At 39.3% G+C, this 16,259-nt stretch overlaps 1 protein-coding gene across 1 annotated transcript in view; it reads right to left on the reverse strand.

Moving 5' to 3' along the window:
• The window catches only part of COL22A1 (collagen type XXII alpha 1 chain), a 145,790-nt gene that overhangs the window by 94,832 nt on the left and 34,699 nt on the right, over positions 1 to 16,259 (reverse strand). The window contains exons 4-11 of the mRNA XM_063299991.1: positions 16,002 to 16,113; positions 12,279 to 12,402; positions 9,626 to 9,901; positions 8,376 to 8,456; positions 7,112 to 7,225; positions 5,863 to 5,907; positions 4,483 to 4,536; positions 3,318 to 3,356 (exon numbers count right to left, since the gene is read on the reverse strand). Coding sequence (XP_063156061.1) covers positions 3,318 to 3,356; positions 4,483 to 4,536; positions 5,863 to 5,907; positions 7,112 to 7,225; positions 8,376 to 8,456; positions 9,626 to 9,901; positions 12,279 to 12,402; positions 16,002 to 16,113 — 845 coding nt within the window. The remainder of the gene's footprint in view (positions 1 to 3,317; positions 3,357 to 4,482; positions 4,537 to 5,862; positions 5,908 to 7,111; positions 7,226 to 8,375; positions 8,457 to 9,625; positions 9,902 to 12,278; positions 12,403 to 16,001; positions 16,114 to 16,259) is intronic.

Genomic DNA, 16,259 nt, shown 5'->3' on the forward strand with positions numbered 1-16,259 from the left:
AGTAGACTATCTTTTGTATATTAAAATAGTCACACTGATTAAGATCATTGATTCCACATTTGCAACGTAATCATTTATTTTAATTATTCTAAATTTTATGTTAGGGCTATCAGATCTGAACTGGAAGCAGGGATATCAGCAGAGGAGCGATAAAAAAAACAAACATTAACTTCTCAGTCACAGATGTGCAATCAAAGTCCCACCCCAGTTTTACATGTGTTGTTCATGAGATGCACGTCAAAAAGTGGGAGGATGATCATGCAATACTGGCCATCACCTTGACTTTTTTAACCTTGCCATGGGTGCCCCTGTCTGGCATAGATGCCCTTGGTGACACAAAGAGAAGCAGAACCCTGTTGCTTTTTCTGGCCCAGAAAAAATATTTAATGTCTGCAAATATTGCAAACTTTATTGATCATGTGGCAAGAAGAGCTTGAACCTGCTAGAAGAAAGAATGCATAAATTGCTGCCCATGATAACCCCAGAAATCTCATTGTAAATGAAGAAGTCTAGGAGCTGAATTCAAATAAACCATTTTTAATATCTTAGTAAGCATGGTAACCAAAGGGCGGTTTGAGTTCCTGGAAAGCAATCCATCACTCCTAAGAGTTTGCCTTAGAACATTGGCTAACAGATTTGGAATGAAGCATCCCACTGAGCAACTGAGCCTTATTCTCATTTAAGCAATTAAGTTATATAGATGACTTATGGCCAACCACGGAAGGGGCAAATAGTAAGAGAAAATGAGATAAATTGAATACAGATGACGCTGGTTAAATAACTAGGACAATTTTAATGCACTTGGGAAGAGGAAATTATTAGTGTGGGGTGCAGGATGCTGAAAAATCAAACTTGGTTTCCCTTCAACTGAAATGTTTCCAGTTTTCCATTTAGGCAATTGCCTGACTTGATTTCCCCCCCACCTCAAATCCTTTTAATAAATGTAAAAACATTGAAAAAAGACATGCTTCAATTATTGCTATTTACCACAATGGCTTTTAGCTCCACATAAATCTAAAGGAATGCTTAGAAAAATATAATAATAGCAGTAATAATATAGCAATAATAATCATACAATAGCAGGAATAATAGCCATCATAATAATAATGTTAACATTAATAATAACAGCTATACTCAGCAGTTAGCTCATGCAAGAAGATTGCACACACTGACTATAAACAATGACAAAACAGTCACCAAAATGATTCAGTTGGACACCTGTAAAAATTACCATTTGCTAGTAATGAAAAATTAGTGGGAACATATAGCTGAAAAAGGAGTTGAAAATGAGCAGGTTAAGATATTGTGGGATTTCCCAATACAAACTGACAAAGTCTTGGCGCATAACACACCAGATTTAACTCTGGTTGTAAAGAAGGAAGGGTGGATAATTGATATGGCAATACCAGGGGATAGTAGAACAGATAGTAGAAGACAAAGAATTGGAGAAGATCCCAAAGTATCAAGACCTGAAAATTGAAGTTGAAAGATTATGGCATAAACCCGCTGTGGTGGTCCCAGTGGTTATCGGCACACTGGGTGCCATTCTAAAAAGCCATGGACGGCACTCAGAAAATCTGTGCATCGAGAAAATTTCCATCTGTCAATTACAAAAGGCCACACTGCTTGGATCCACTCATATACTACGCCAGTACATTACCCCATCCTAGGTTCTTGGGAAGAACTCATTGAGAATGAAGGCAAACACCAGCTAAAGAACTGGCAGCTGTGATTTCACGTTGTTGTGAATAACAATAATAATAATAATAATAATAATAATAATAATAATAATAATAATAATAATAATAGAAACATAAATCCATGTAACTGAAAAATTTGCATGACAATTTGTTTGCTTGAATGCTTCCTGCAGGGAAAATTTTCACAATATCAAAGAAGCCAGTAGATGTCACTGTATTCCCATTAAAGGCCATTCGCTTTCCCAGGAAGGAGGAAATCAGAATAAAATATTGCAGGCCACTCCAAAGTGAAGAACAGCCAAATAAACTTGCAAGCCTGTCTGCCCTCCCTGAAATTCCTGTGGTGCTGAGAGATCAGCTGCGGAGACACGCAATTACGGGATCTTGAAACCATGATATGCTCAGTATTTCAGGTCAGTGAATAAAACAGAAACCCTGCAATTGCTGCGTTCCAAAGGGAAAAGAAAAAAACAAAACAACACACACACACACAAAAACCCTTAGTTTTTTTATCTGATCATGAAAGGACAAGAGGGCTGGCATTCTGAGACCTTTCAAGGACAGATCTCCATCACAGTGCGAACATAGAATGAAGTTTCCCGCCCATCACGCCCTTGTGTCAAAATGCCAGGTGAAATGAAGGGAAAAAAAATACAGCAATGGGGACAAAGTGAGGTATGTGGAGTTCTTTGTTTTCTAGAGAAGCAGGGAGCAAAAGAAAGCAGAATCACAGCTGAATATGTGGAAGTGGTGCTGAATTTAAGAGACAGCTAATTCAGCCAGCACCTTTTTACTTCTGACATGACAGACAGACAGACAGAGAGGCAGGCATCCTGATGGGGGGAGAGAGAGGTCATGATCTGCAAGATGGTAGGTCACGATCACGATCCAAGCCCCATTCCTTTTGTACATGTATATGTCTCTTACATGCATACAAAACAAGGTGGGCCTTGGATTGTGAAGTTGTACTCACCATCTTGCAGATTTTAACCCATGGATGGATGGGTTAGATGGGTAGATACGTAGATGGTGGACAGGTAGATGGATGGATGGATGGATGGATGGTAGATAGACATAGAATCATAGAGCAAAAGTCTTTCGAACGTGACTGTGATATGTGCACAATAAATATCATTCTTTGAAAGCTTCATGTAAATGATCAGTTAAACATTTTTAAATATACTATTGTGAGTGTATTTTCTCTTAAATATGTGCTGAATTTATAGTCGAGAATCACATCACAAAACCCAGAGAAGTACAACAATCAGATTCTCTATCAACTGCTGTATTCAAATGCATATCCTAGTCAAAGAGGCCACAGACAATTTTCAACAACTGAATTTCTCTGGTGTCAATGTTGTTGCCAACCCAGATGCCGAAGGGAAGAGTAGTTATGGATGGAGATCTTTAAGGGTTGAGTCCATGAGGAAATTTCCCCCTTTCCTTTGCTAATAGAGCTGGCAGCTTTGGCAATACAAACAGGAAGGAAGGAAGAATTGGAATGCAATTTGGAAGAAATTGGACTATAGAGTGACTTGTCCAGCCTGAATATCCTTGAAGACACACAGAACTAAGCCACACACCTCAGGTATTCTTCAACTTATATTTTAACCATACCTTTTCTCCTTTTTCTGCTCGGCCAAACGCTTCCCCACCCTGAAAAGAGAAATCAATAAATCCAGGGTCAGCAGATGCACTAAGAATAGCAGGAGTGTGAGAAATAATGCACAGTGATAACAGCTGGGTCAAGCTATAAAATAGCAATGAAGGAATTCAATCAATACACACTGTATCTTCTGTTACTATAGAGATTATAAAGCATGAATCAGACTGTATGGAGGATTCAAACCAGGACATCAAGGAAACGGCTCTACTATTATGGACTTAGCTAGGATCAGGAGGAAACTCCCTCAAACTGGTGCTGTCCAGGTATCTTGAACTTCAGCTTCCATAATTCCTAGCTAATATGGTTGATTGTTGGGAAATGGCGGAATTGTTTTGATACAACTGGATAATAACCACATTGACAAAGTGTGGTCCTGAACGTAACACTTGAAAACCTGTACTTTATTAGCCCTTCCATTTAAATTATTTGAAATGGTGAAGGATCAGAACATTATTTTATATTTCACAATAATAACTGGAGGCCTTTAGAAGTTAGCTGGAGTAACCAGGCATGAAGTGGAATTGTTATGAAGTGTTCCAAAGATCAGTCCAAGATTTAAGTATATGTTCCAATAAATGAGATCTGAAAAGTTCTAATTAGAATTTCTTCTGCAAGACAGGGGATGGATTGAAGGACAATCTCTTTAATGTGTGAAGTCAATATTACCTCTGCTTCTATTTTTTTAGCTAGTTCTTTAGATCCCTTCAGATATAATTCATAGTAAAACTGTTATGCTTCAGCCAGATGCTGAAGCAGGAAGAAAACCAGATATGAACACACTGGCTGAGGTCTCTTCCAACCAAGACTTCTCCATATGGATAAGCAAAGGACTGAACAGAAATTGTAACTATGTCTGGCTGAACATCTGGTTTTCCTACAATGGAAAGGTCAGGGATATCAACTGTGGGTAGAGTTCATGGGATCACTACAGGTCTCCTCCATAGCTAATTATTTTAAAATACTCAGCTGGGATCTTCAATATCTGGATTTAGAATTTTGTTTAAGCTAGTTCATGAAGACCTATTCTGATTTTTTTATCTGCATGAATTTTCTCATGAGTGTATGCCTATCTGAGGACAGAAAGGGAACATTGGAGGGTCTTATAAATTTTCTTACTGGTTCTCCTTTGTCTCCTTTTGGGCCAGGAAATCCAATTGGTCCAATATCTCCCTTGACAAAAACAAAGATATGTTAGCAAGAAAGATATGATTTCTCACCACTGACTTTTATTACACCAGCCAATATTTTTTGGAAACATAACTTTATTGTGAACTATACATTGCTTCATCTAACACAGACAGTCAGAGAAGAAAGAAGGAAGGAAGGATTAATTAAGAGGGAGGGAGGGAGGAAGAGGGAGGGAGGGAGGAGGAGAGAGGGAGGGAGGGGGGAAGGAAGGAAGGAAAGGCTATTTATAAGATATAGGAAATGTCAGTTAATTAGATAGAGGAAAATACTGGATAGGCCAGGAAAAGAAATAGAGATTACTTGAGGAAAATACACATGTGAATACAGGATTCAAGATTGTGTAGACAAGAGCTGTATGCAAGAATATTGCCACCATGCAGATGTTCAAATGGTACCTGCTATTTCCAGAGCTAGTTAGAAAGCACACTTACACAGATCTTATAAATAAATTGGGATAAATAAAATGACAGTGTGTCTGATCTAGGTCCTACTGTACTGTCTTCTTCTAGTGCCCCTTGACCTAAATTCTAATCAACTAAGAATGAAAGTGTAATAACTATAAAGTACAGTGCATTGCTTTGCATAATGGATCAGGTGTCATCTGCAAACACGGTAATGGAAAATATTGTCATCCAGCCATTACACTGTGCAAGCCTAAATCATGGGTGAAAAAAACATTGAAAGAAGAAGGGAAAAAAAAGAAGAAGAAGAAAATGTCCTTTGACAAAAAGCCTTTAATGCAATGTCACTGTCAGAGAAACCACCCAGCACAATGAACAAATTGTGTAGGCAAGTCTGCTTCAAGTGTTAAGAAGCAGGAATTTGTATTGTCCCTGGCACAGTTTTAGAGATGGCGTGGGACACTCTAAACGGACTGAGTTTTTAAGGTTGATGTCTAAAACAGGCATCGTGTTCAAAAATTGCATTTCATTCTATTAAGTTGGCTGGGCCTTAGCATTTTTGGAATCATCTTGGGATCCAGCCATGGTTAAGGTGGTGGCTATTAAAAGATAACAGTGTTTTGGTCATCAGACAATAGTTTTCTTCTTTCAGCAATTTCTCATATTTTCTTGTGAAAGGCTCCCTTATTAGTTAAAAGTGCCACCAATTAGAGTCACTTGCTGAGATGGGCGGCTACAGAAATCAAACAAACAAACAAACAAACAAATAAATAAATGCACGTGGCTTCTCTATTTAAGGCTGCAGAAAGACAGTGAATGGAATAAAAAGAAGAATAAATCCTTAAGAAAGCATATGTAGTTTGTATTTCATTTTTTAAATGTGTTTTATTCTTTGGACAACACTAACCTTCGGTCCCCTCAATCCTTCAAATCCAGGGAGGCCTCTGTCCCCCTGAAACAAAAGATTTAGACTATTTAATAGCAAAATTCCTCATTGCTTCCAACACGTTATGAGTCCTGACTTTTTTGCTCTGTGTAAGCCAGCCTTTCTCAACTTTTTGACCCTGGAGGAACTCTTGAAATATTTTTCAGGTCCTGGGGAACCCATGCACATTCAGGCTCAAACATAGGCCAGAAGTTACAAAATTATTATCTTCATTCCATGGGTAGGCCTGTATATAGTATGCATGAACAGTGTTCTTCATCTAAAAATAAAGAATGAAACTTACCTCTTTAATGTGAAGTTGCCCAAATTTGAAATATGTTTTTAAAATAAATCATAATCTCCCAGGAAACCCCTAGTGACCTCTCATGGAACCCTAGGGTGCCACGGAACTCTGGCTGAGAAACCCTGGTGTAAACTGTCCACACATGTGCAAGGACAGCTGGAAGCAGTTTCTGGAACGGCTACATGAAGCTGGAGAAAAAACACAGTGGCTTTAACTGGGGCTACCATCTCTGGGCTGTAAAATTCAGATGACCACTACATGGCAGCAATGTATCCTTGCCAGCTTTCCTCGGCTTCATCAAATTGTCATTCAGAAGTTTGCAGCCCAGATATTGTAGTCCTACTTAAATCGTACTGTGTCTTATTATCCACCTTTCTTTTATGTCATTCAGAACAGAAGGGGACAACCCTTTGGTGGCTACACTTAACTTCTGGGAAGGAGCAAAGGTGGGACCATATGAAGTAAGGAGGTGGGGTTGTTAAAAATGGTTTCCTGTGGGTTTTTTCCCCAATAGTTCTATACCTATTTTAGGGCTTATGCTAAAGTTTTTATCGGTTTCCCATGTCAAAAGTAGCATAAAACTATGCCTGCAGTTTTCAGAATCATGAGCAGAGGATCCTCTCCCCAAAGTGAGTAAGAGGCCACATGCAATCCAAGGGCCACAGGTTGTCCATTTCTGTTATGGTATGCTGGGCTTTAAGAAACCACAACCCAGGGCATATCCCTTAGAACAGTGTTTCTCTATCTTGGCAGCTTGAAGATGTGTGGACTTCAACTCTCAGAATTCCACAGCCAGCTTGTTGGCTGTGGAATTCTGGGAGTTGAAGTCTACATCTTCAAGTTGCCAAGGTTAAGAAACACTGCCTTAGAGCAATCCCCTTGACTTCAGTGGCTCTTATTTATAACATAGCTGACTGAGATACAGACCTTTTCTCCTGGAGGACAGGAGCAGTTGACTGTCTTGATATACCCAACCTGCTCATTTGTAAGGGTTGGTGGAATTGCAGGAGGAGGAACATCTGTAACAACTGTCACTTGACACTACATTGATAAAAATCAGAAACAGGAATATCACTGCATATCAGAAAGTAGTCTCGCCCACCAACCCACCCATAATTATTTGCATTTACCTACAGCAGAACTGAAACCCATTCATCATTTCTCATCAAGGACACCAATGCACAGGGCTTTGGTAGCATCATACCCCATGGTTCTCTAGGCAGCATCCCTGACGGGCAACCACACTGGTGTGCTTCACCCATGACAGAGTTCACATTTCAGGCTACAGTAAAGCCAAACACATCCCATTCTGGCTTGGAGTAAGATGTGTGTGATTTGAGGGAACTTAATCTCTTCAATGCTTTTCGGCTCAGAGGAGTTATTTCCCATGAATGGGGATTCCCACCAGTCTCTGCCTTCTGGTTCCATAGCTCTCCTGCTGTCCTTTGGTGAAGGCAACAATAATAATTCAAAGTATTTTTGTTTTAAGTTTTCTTGCTTGTGAGCTAACATGGTAAGGCAAGGATGGGGGCAAGGTCATGAGCTGGTTTCTGGGGCCCTTCTTGGCCAGGTGTAGGGACAGTAGGTCAGATTTTACTGGTCACATCATGGCTCTGGATAAGGTAACAATGGGCCACTGGGGGTGACATGGACCACATGGAAGTGCCATAACCTTTCAAGGGCAATATATATCCCACAGTCCCCTTCTCTGTAATGCATTTACATTGGCTTATAAAAAAATCTCAAATTAATGACCATCGGGGAGAGGGGGGCACTACTTCTGAATGTCTGTTAAATCTGAAAGTTCATCGTTCTTGTCAATTGATACCCATTGTATAAGAGGTCACTGTGATTATAGTGACATCATTTGCAGCAGCCGTAATAACTTCATTATGTGAATTGCATAAATTGACTCAAATCATGTCAATATATATAAGTTAATGTAAATTTAAATGCCACATCCGGTCTACTTTGAAGACAATGGATGCCCTTTATTTTGTTGGAGAAGTCCTTGGGTGGAAACTGAAGTCTCTAAATGGGGAGGTGTTCAGTCAAGACTGTACTGTATAGAGGGATATAGATGAAGGAGCAAAAGGTGTAGCCGTTCAGAAAGAAAGAACAACAAGGAGTCATTGTTGCATGGGTATGCCCTTATGAACATTTGCAAGGCAGGTCTACATTTTAAACTTACAGGTCCAGAAGGAATATCACAGCAAGTTTCAAGCTCAGCATGCCGTGAATCACAATAAATAACCATCCGCTGAAGGTCAAACTAAAGGAAAAAAGAAATGGTGCCAATTAGCTCACTTCTGCCCCAAGTTTGTAGTAGAAAATGATCTAGATCAGTGTTTCTCAACCTCGGCAACTTCAAGATGTGTGGACTTCAATTCCCAGAATTCCCCAGCCAGCCTGTCTGGCTGGGGAATTCTGGGGGTTGAAGTCCACACATCTTACAGTTGCTGAGTTTGAGAAACACTGATCTAAATAATGAGTCAGAGAGGATATTTTCCGACATAATGTCAATCCTGATCATTACATTTGCTCTTGCAAGAAAGAAAAAAAGTGGAAAAATGTTTACATGGCCAGGAAGTTTGGAACAACAAATGTAAGAAGGCAGCAGATGTGTTGTAGGACTGTCTGGAAGCTGGTTAATGGGATTGAGGACATCAAGCTGCAAACATGTCGGTCATCTAGAAGTCTGAACCTCAGAGTCCTTCTCTGTGTAATACTAGCTTTTAAAATCCATGTCGGGATAGGAAAACTAGCAAACAGACTGAACATTTCATCATTCTTACAACCTCCTGTGTGTTGATTTTATTTGGTTTTATTTGTTTTGATCATTTTGAAGCTGGTGTCAGAATTCTGAAATTCGTTGCAAGATTTAAAAACGCTGGTCCATGTTATGAGTGACAGAGCTGCTTCTCAAAGTTCAAGCTATCTGAAGGGCTAACTAGGTACTATTTATTTATTTATTATTCAATTTAATTACTGCCCATCTCCCCCAAAAGACTATTAGCTTTCCTTGCTTTTTTGCAGTATGCACATCTGCTTAAATAGAATGCATTCATAATCTAAAAAGAAAAAAAAAATCCTTATTTTCTTTAAACATGCCAAATGTACTGATAGCTCTAGAAATCATATATGCTAAAGATGGAAGCAAAAAAAAGATGGTGTGATTCTAGTACACTTAAGAAACTCTGTCTTCAGAGATGTATAAATAGAAGAGAAACTATTTTCATTTTATTTGTGGCCACTGGCTAAATGTTAAATCTGTCATTATTTTATGCTGTATTGAAGGTATTTCAGTGCTATACAGCTCTTGAAGATGCATGGAATTACAAGTGTTGTATTCATAGTTTAAGTAAATAAACAATATTCAAGGAATGTGATTGGCAGTGCAACTGATCCCCTTTCTCTGTGGGCCGTGCCCCTGGTACTTACATCAATTGGCACACTGTCATAAAGGCGTTTACCGATCACCGTTTTGCCTTGAATGTCAATATTTTCTCTGTCTTCAATAGGTAATGTCTGGATCAGTTTGCAATCAATGTATAAGGAAACCGTCTGGGACTGGATGCTCAGTGCAATCTTATGCCAGTTACGATCGAAAAGCTCATTGACGCGTCCATTTCTAAAAACCACTCTCACAGCATCTCTGGTGAGTCCAACTGCATTGTACTCCAGGGCCTTGTTCTCCCCATCTAATCGGATAGAAACCTATGAAAACAAACACAAGACTGTAAAAGCAGGACCATTTACAGAACAAACATTCAACAAAGGAGCTATTAAACATATGAAGAAATGTGTTGGCTAAGAACAAAGTTCATCAAGTATAGAATCCATTTTTATGGTGTACCCTGGATATCTTGGACCACAAAACTGGTATGCTTCAACTGGCATATCCAATTTTGAGGAATTATGGAAGACTCTAGTACAACAGTAAATAAAATTTAACAGCCTTGGATGTCCCAGAGAGTTGCTGGCTTTAAGAAGCCCTGATCTGCAGCCAGGGGTATCCCTGATTCTGAGAATCCACCATTCCCAGTTCAGTACTACATGTATCAAGTATGCTATGCTGTTCACAAAAGGCAAGAAGAAAGCAAGACCCTGTCCCTGACTGTGCAGGATGGTGAACTGTCAGTTCTAATGAAGAAATTTTCAGATGAGAAAGAGGCTTCCTCTGAAGTAAAAAAGATTTTGAAGATTGAGGTCTTGGTCATGAGGATGAATTCCTTCCAGCTGCCAGGATTGCCTGCAATTGAGGCTGGCCATATTGCTAAAGTTCTAGATGAAAGGGAGAGGGGGGGAGAGAGAGAGAAAATAATAATAGAACATCTCAGTTATCTATTGATTTTGCCTGTGGTCCTGATTAATGTAAATATTAACCTGGATCTCTGGTACTTGATTTCTGAATTGATTTGGAAACTTATTCACCCACTGCACTGACACTTTCATGATTAATACCACCTTAATTTTTGATCATGCTTCCAGTTGATCAAAACTTGCTTGACACTTCAGCAGTGGGAAATATATATTTAAAAACTAACTGGGAGTTCAGAGAAATCCCTTCATCTATACAATGCATGTGTAAGGAGACTGACTCATGCATGCTTCTATAGGCTAGACAATGGGCAGAGGCATGGCCTCCTAGCCTTGTTTTTGGCCTACATGAGAAGGGAATCTACTTATGAACCAACCTTAACTCATAAAGAATCCTCCACATGGGAGAAGGAGGAATCTAACCATTTTTTTAATCTTTGCACAAGGGAATTTGTGAACATGTAGGGCCTCAATTCTCACTAGCCAATTATGTTGTTGATGCGTGATCATGACTGACAAATATGGCAGGGGATCGAATTACCTCTTCTTCCCTTTCAATGTTGGAGAGATCTGCTTGCCAGCCAAAAATCATTCAATCAAATGTCAGCGGTCTTGAAGAGCATATTTTTGTTAAAACTGCTTAAATCTTCATTATACAGTAGTTATGGACATCAATCAAATCTTCATATATATATATTTTTGTACCAGTAAGGGAGTGAGATTGTGAGTTGTTTTGAAGAATTATGCTATTCCAAATTATGGTACTTTTCTGCATGAAGCAGAACATATTGCCCTACGGTCTAGGAAATGCATGATTCAGATACCAGTTCTTGCCATTATTATCATACCCTCCTACCATCCTAGGTGACACACATAAAGAAGGTCCCACTCATTTATCCTGACATATCATATTTATGAGGAGAGGAGAGGTCTTCCCAAAGATGAGCAAATTACAACTTTGGAGCTAATTCAAAAACTTTGCTCCCTTAGAGCCTGTTGTCAGCTGACATCACGATTTCCTCCAATTTTTGAGGTAGGTTATCAATGAAATGCACAGTGTTAACTCTAAAATAGGCATCTCTTAATTGAAACAACAGCAACAATGAAGAAATTCTTCCCAAAATATCATCTGCATCTACATATATAATGATTCTACTACTTTGCAGATCTCAGCTACCCAGCCACCCACCAGACATTCAGTGCAGTTCCTGAACATACAAATCTTTCCCTCCCCAGCCTTAGTACAGAACAATGTAAAACATCCTAAGTCAAGCTAGACTACCGATGACTTTATGGACACCTCTGTGTTGGGTATTTTTGGGAAAAAGAAGTGGTTTGGTATTTTCTTATTCCAGAATGTTTTTCAGCCTTCATTCCAGCCTGAAGATTTCTTAGTTGTCTCCCTTCCAAATACCAACCAAACTGAATCTTGCTTAATTTTGCAGCCATTGTATTTTGAACTATTCTATTTTGAGTAAGGTTCATTTTCTAGTGACCTCAGGATCCATCCATGTTCTTTTCCTGGCAAGAGCATGGAAATGGTGTGCTACAGTCCTGGGATTCACATGTGGACTCCCACTGAAATAGTAACCACTCCTAATCTTCCTTAAATTTGGAGATCAGCCCAAGACTACCTAGATACTGTCACCTAGCTGACCTAGAACACCCAAACCAGTTTTATTAATCAAGGTGCTATGGGCAACAAAAAACAGTGTTGTACAGTAAGCTGGAAAACAAAAGCTCAACTTTTTTAAGGCTGAACAAGCAACCTTACCTGTGGTATGCCATATTTGTCAATGATCTGCCAGATATACCAATCTTCTCGCCTGGATGACTTGCGGAACTTGAAAGTGGTGACAAAGGCATATTCATCTGGAAGTCCTTGTGGGAAGACATCTCTGGAGGAAGCAGGAGGGGGGAGAGAAAGTAATGAGAAGCATTTGGGTTATGTACATCTGGGCAACGGTTCTTCAAAAGCATAAAGCAGGAGAATAAAGTCATTGTTCCCTGTGGTATAATAATGGTTATTGATCAAACAGGCCTTGGATATGTAGGAAGCACTAAATGTTTCACCCGCTCTCATAGCAGAGAAGGAAGGAAGGCGATAAACATCTGCAATAAACAGTTTAATGAGAGTATAGAACATATTTAAAAAATTGTTTCCCAAAAATAAGGAAGCAAAGAAAAATTAGGATGGGAGTGAAGTTAAAATGTTACTGCTTCCAATGTCACAACCTCTTTCTCAACCTGCAGAGATGGAGAACAGGAATGAATAATGTATTAAATAATTGGATAGCTGGTCTATTTGCTCAGACAGATTTTTTTCAAAGTTCCTACCGTTGCTTTATTTCCCATAAGAACCATATTTCTTAGGGTGAACAAAGTTGTGATTGACTATGTGCCATCAGTTTGGCAAGAAGTCTTAGCAACCTCATAAATGGATTTTCTCCAGGAGTATCTGTCCCCACCCTGGTCCTTCAGGTCTCCCAACAGTGCACCCATTGCCACTGTAATTGAGTCTATCCACTTTCCTACTGGTCTTCTCTTTCCTTCCACCTTTCCCAGCATTGGAGCCTTCTCCAGAGAGCTAGGTCTGAACTTTGTTTGATGATCCATTTGTTTGATGATCCATTTGTTCATTTTCTTGCTTATCCCCAGTGTTATTCTGGAATATTTATTGAATGTTGGTTGCTTTATTGCTGATAGTCAATCCTAAGAAACCAAAGCTATCCACCACTTCACTTTCATTGTCTTTCATTGTCTATTTTAAAGTTGGTTCCTGTACCTGTCATCATTAGTCTACTTTATATTTAAGTTTTTTTTTTCCTTTTTTCACTGTGCCCTTGACTTTCTTTCCTACAGCTTTCAGATTACTTGCATTTTCACATAGCAGAGTAGTATCATCAGTATAGTGCAGGTTATTGATGTTGAACATAGTTGTAGCCACCTGATTATGACCTCTTCCTATAGAACTCCATTCTGTTCCTTTCCTTGGTTTTCCATATTTCTCCAGCCACTTGTCAGCTAGCATACTACAGCCAGTAAGAAAGCTATGGACATCATTTTGGGGAGATGACGATGGTGATGGTTCTTCTTTAGAGTTTTCTCTTCCTAAGCATATGCTGTATATTTGCAAATCTCCTCCCTCTTTTTCATAGATGTCACTTTAATTACACAAGGCAAGGAAAGTTATTTGGCTAGTGTATGTGTGCGCACATGTGTGAATCTGTCTTCAAGTCAGTCTTGACTTCTGGTGACCACATGGACAAATCCATGGAATTTTTCTGGGCAATATTTTGGGAGTGGTTTGCTGGTGCCATCTTCCTAGTGCTGAGAGACAGAGAGGGAGAGTGACTGGCCCAAAATCATCCAGTTGATGTCTGCCCCAAAGGCTAGAACTAATCTTTCCTTGCTCCTAGCCCACTGTCTTAGCCACGATACCAAACTGCTCTCTAGTTGGTTGTAAAAAAACTAAAAGCAACTCCTGGTAATTTGTCTCCATCTAGTTTTCTTGGCAACAGTTTGGATGTAGTTTGCACTTGACTTCTTCCACATGTTCTTAACTTCCCAGTCTAGTCAGCACCCCTGAGATTTCCTAGAGATCTCTCCTCCTGCTCTGGTTTTTGAAATCAACCTTGGCCTAGTAGATGCTGCTTTTTAAAAAATGGGCCATTAATGTGCATGTGTTTGTTAGCCATAAGAGGGAAAGCAGAAAGGAGAACCAGAGGAATTAAATCCTGTGACATAAACAGCTGCAACAGTGCAGAAAAAGTGGGGCATCCATTTACATTACTTCCTGAAAATTCAATATTTGGCAGGCAGGATCAACTTAACCATGACTTCTGTCTGACAATCACTCCATACATTCTGTAGTTCCTTTCTCTGTGTAAATAGTAAGTAAATACTTGTGCCTTGGTTTAAGAAGAAACAAACCCCTGGATGTTTGAAAACTCCTACATTGACAGAAAAGCTGAGAACCTCCTCTGGTGCCATGCCCAGCAGCTATGGTACTTATGATTTCCTGCTTGGGCATTTTGCTGCTTCAGTGATAGTCGGCAGTACATATTGGAAAGTGAGCAGTTGAAACAGTGCTGTCTTGTACAAACAGGAAATGAATGCAGCAGCAATGGATTTAACGAATGGAGATACCCTTCTCTCAGTTGGCTTTAAAGAATTTCCACTCTTCTGTGACATTCTAGACATTCCCTCCTCCTCCTTGAAACCTGCATGGTGCTAATGCAGAATTAAAGGAGCTAATGATATTCATCACAGTTGCCTGCTGCAGAAAACACATTGCTTCTGTTAAGACTATCATTATGACCTAATCGGACACAAGCTGTTTCAAATTATTTTATAATACGAAGCTCCTACTGTCTTTCATGCTCACACATACACAGCCTTTATTGTCTACTGAATGTGTCTGCTAGAACCTGTGGGTTTTCTGCTCTTCTCATTTGGACAGACTTCCATTTCTGAAAAGAGCCTTGACATCTTCATTTCTCTTCTTGAGTTGTCCTAATCACATTGGATTCCACTTGGACTTGGTTTAAACTTCCTTCATCTGCAGTACACATTTTAGCTAAGCTTCTATGATTGTGCCCAGTAGTCATTCTTTACATTTTCTAGAGTCAACGCTCCTGGCTATCCCATTCAACTCTCTTGTTACCTATTATTTTTAAGAAGTTTCTTCTGAAGGCAATAATGAGTAGGCTTGACTTTATTGGCAATACGGTTGTATGCATGGATTTCAGCATCCCTACCATTTCCAAAAGAACCAAGAACACACAGGTCAACAGCAACAATCATCTGGCCCATCCTGCCCCCCTAGATCATATCCAAGACTGTTTCCTCTTTTGCCCTCTTGTCATTTTGTTGATCCAGAAATGTTACCTCTAAATGTATTTCTACTTCCATGGTTCTGGAAGATCATAGAAAAAAGAGAAATCCTTTAAAACCATCTGGGAGAAGGGTGTTTCCATTCATTAAGTCCTTTGTTACTGGTTTCCTTTCCTGTTTGAACATGGTGGGTCTGTTTCATTTAGTCACTACCCTCTATCTAAATCTTGTGGAAATTTAGAGAATTGCAATTCTGGACTGTAAGGTTAAGTCTTATTGATGTATTAGAGAACTGGATGATTCCAATTCCCCAGCCCAACCCTAACTTTTTTTCTTTCTTTGAATATGATTAATTGATCACTCTGTTGGTAGAGCTGATGACTGCAGTGCTCTGTTTTAGCTGAAGAAATCTCCTGGATTGGTCAAATACACATTTGAACATTGCATTTACAAAGATAATAATAAAATGATGTTCCCTTTTAATAATTGTTGTCCCCTTTAAAAATCTATAGAAGAAAAGCCTTATTGCATCAATATTTAGCCATCCTCAAAGTGCGAAGGTTCTTACCTATAATTTACCTTCTCTGCCTGAATTTAAAAGAACTATATCAGGGAAATGAAATAATAGAAGAAAAAGTCCAAAGGAAGAGGGGGAACTTACTGTGTTCGCTGCACAATGGGAAAGCTTCCAAGTCGAACATATGAGCTGAGGATTCCATTGTCTTTCATTCTGAATATCTCTCGTACGCTAAATAATTCCATCAAGTCAAACCCTATCAAAACAACAACAAAAGAAAACATGAAAGACCAAAATGGGTTTGTAACATCTAAGTGTTGGTAGATATATTAATTAAGCCCTTTGGAGTGATCACTGGTTTATTAACTGGCTAGTCACCAAAGTCATATTAGCTATTAGAAG

The sequence above is a fragment of the Candoia aspera genome, chromosome 3 (genome assembly GCF_035149785.1).
Source record: "Candoia aspera isolate rCanAsp1 chromosome 3, rCanAsp1.hap2, whole genome shotgun sequence".
Lineage (NCBI taxonomy): Eukaryota > Metazoa > Chordata > Lepidosauria > Squamata > Boidae > Candoia > Candoia aspera.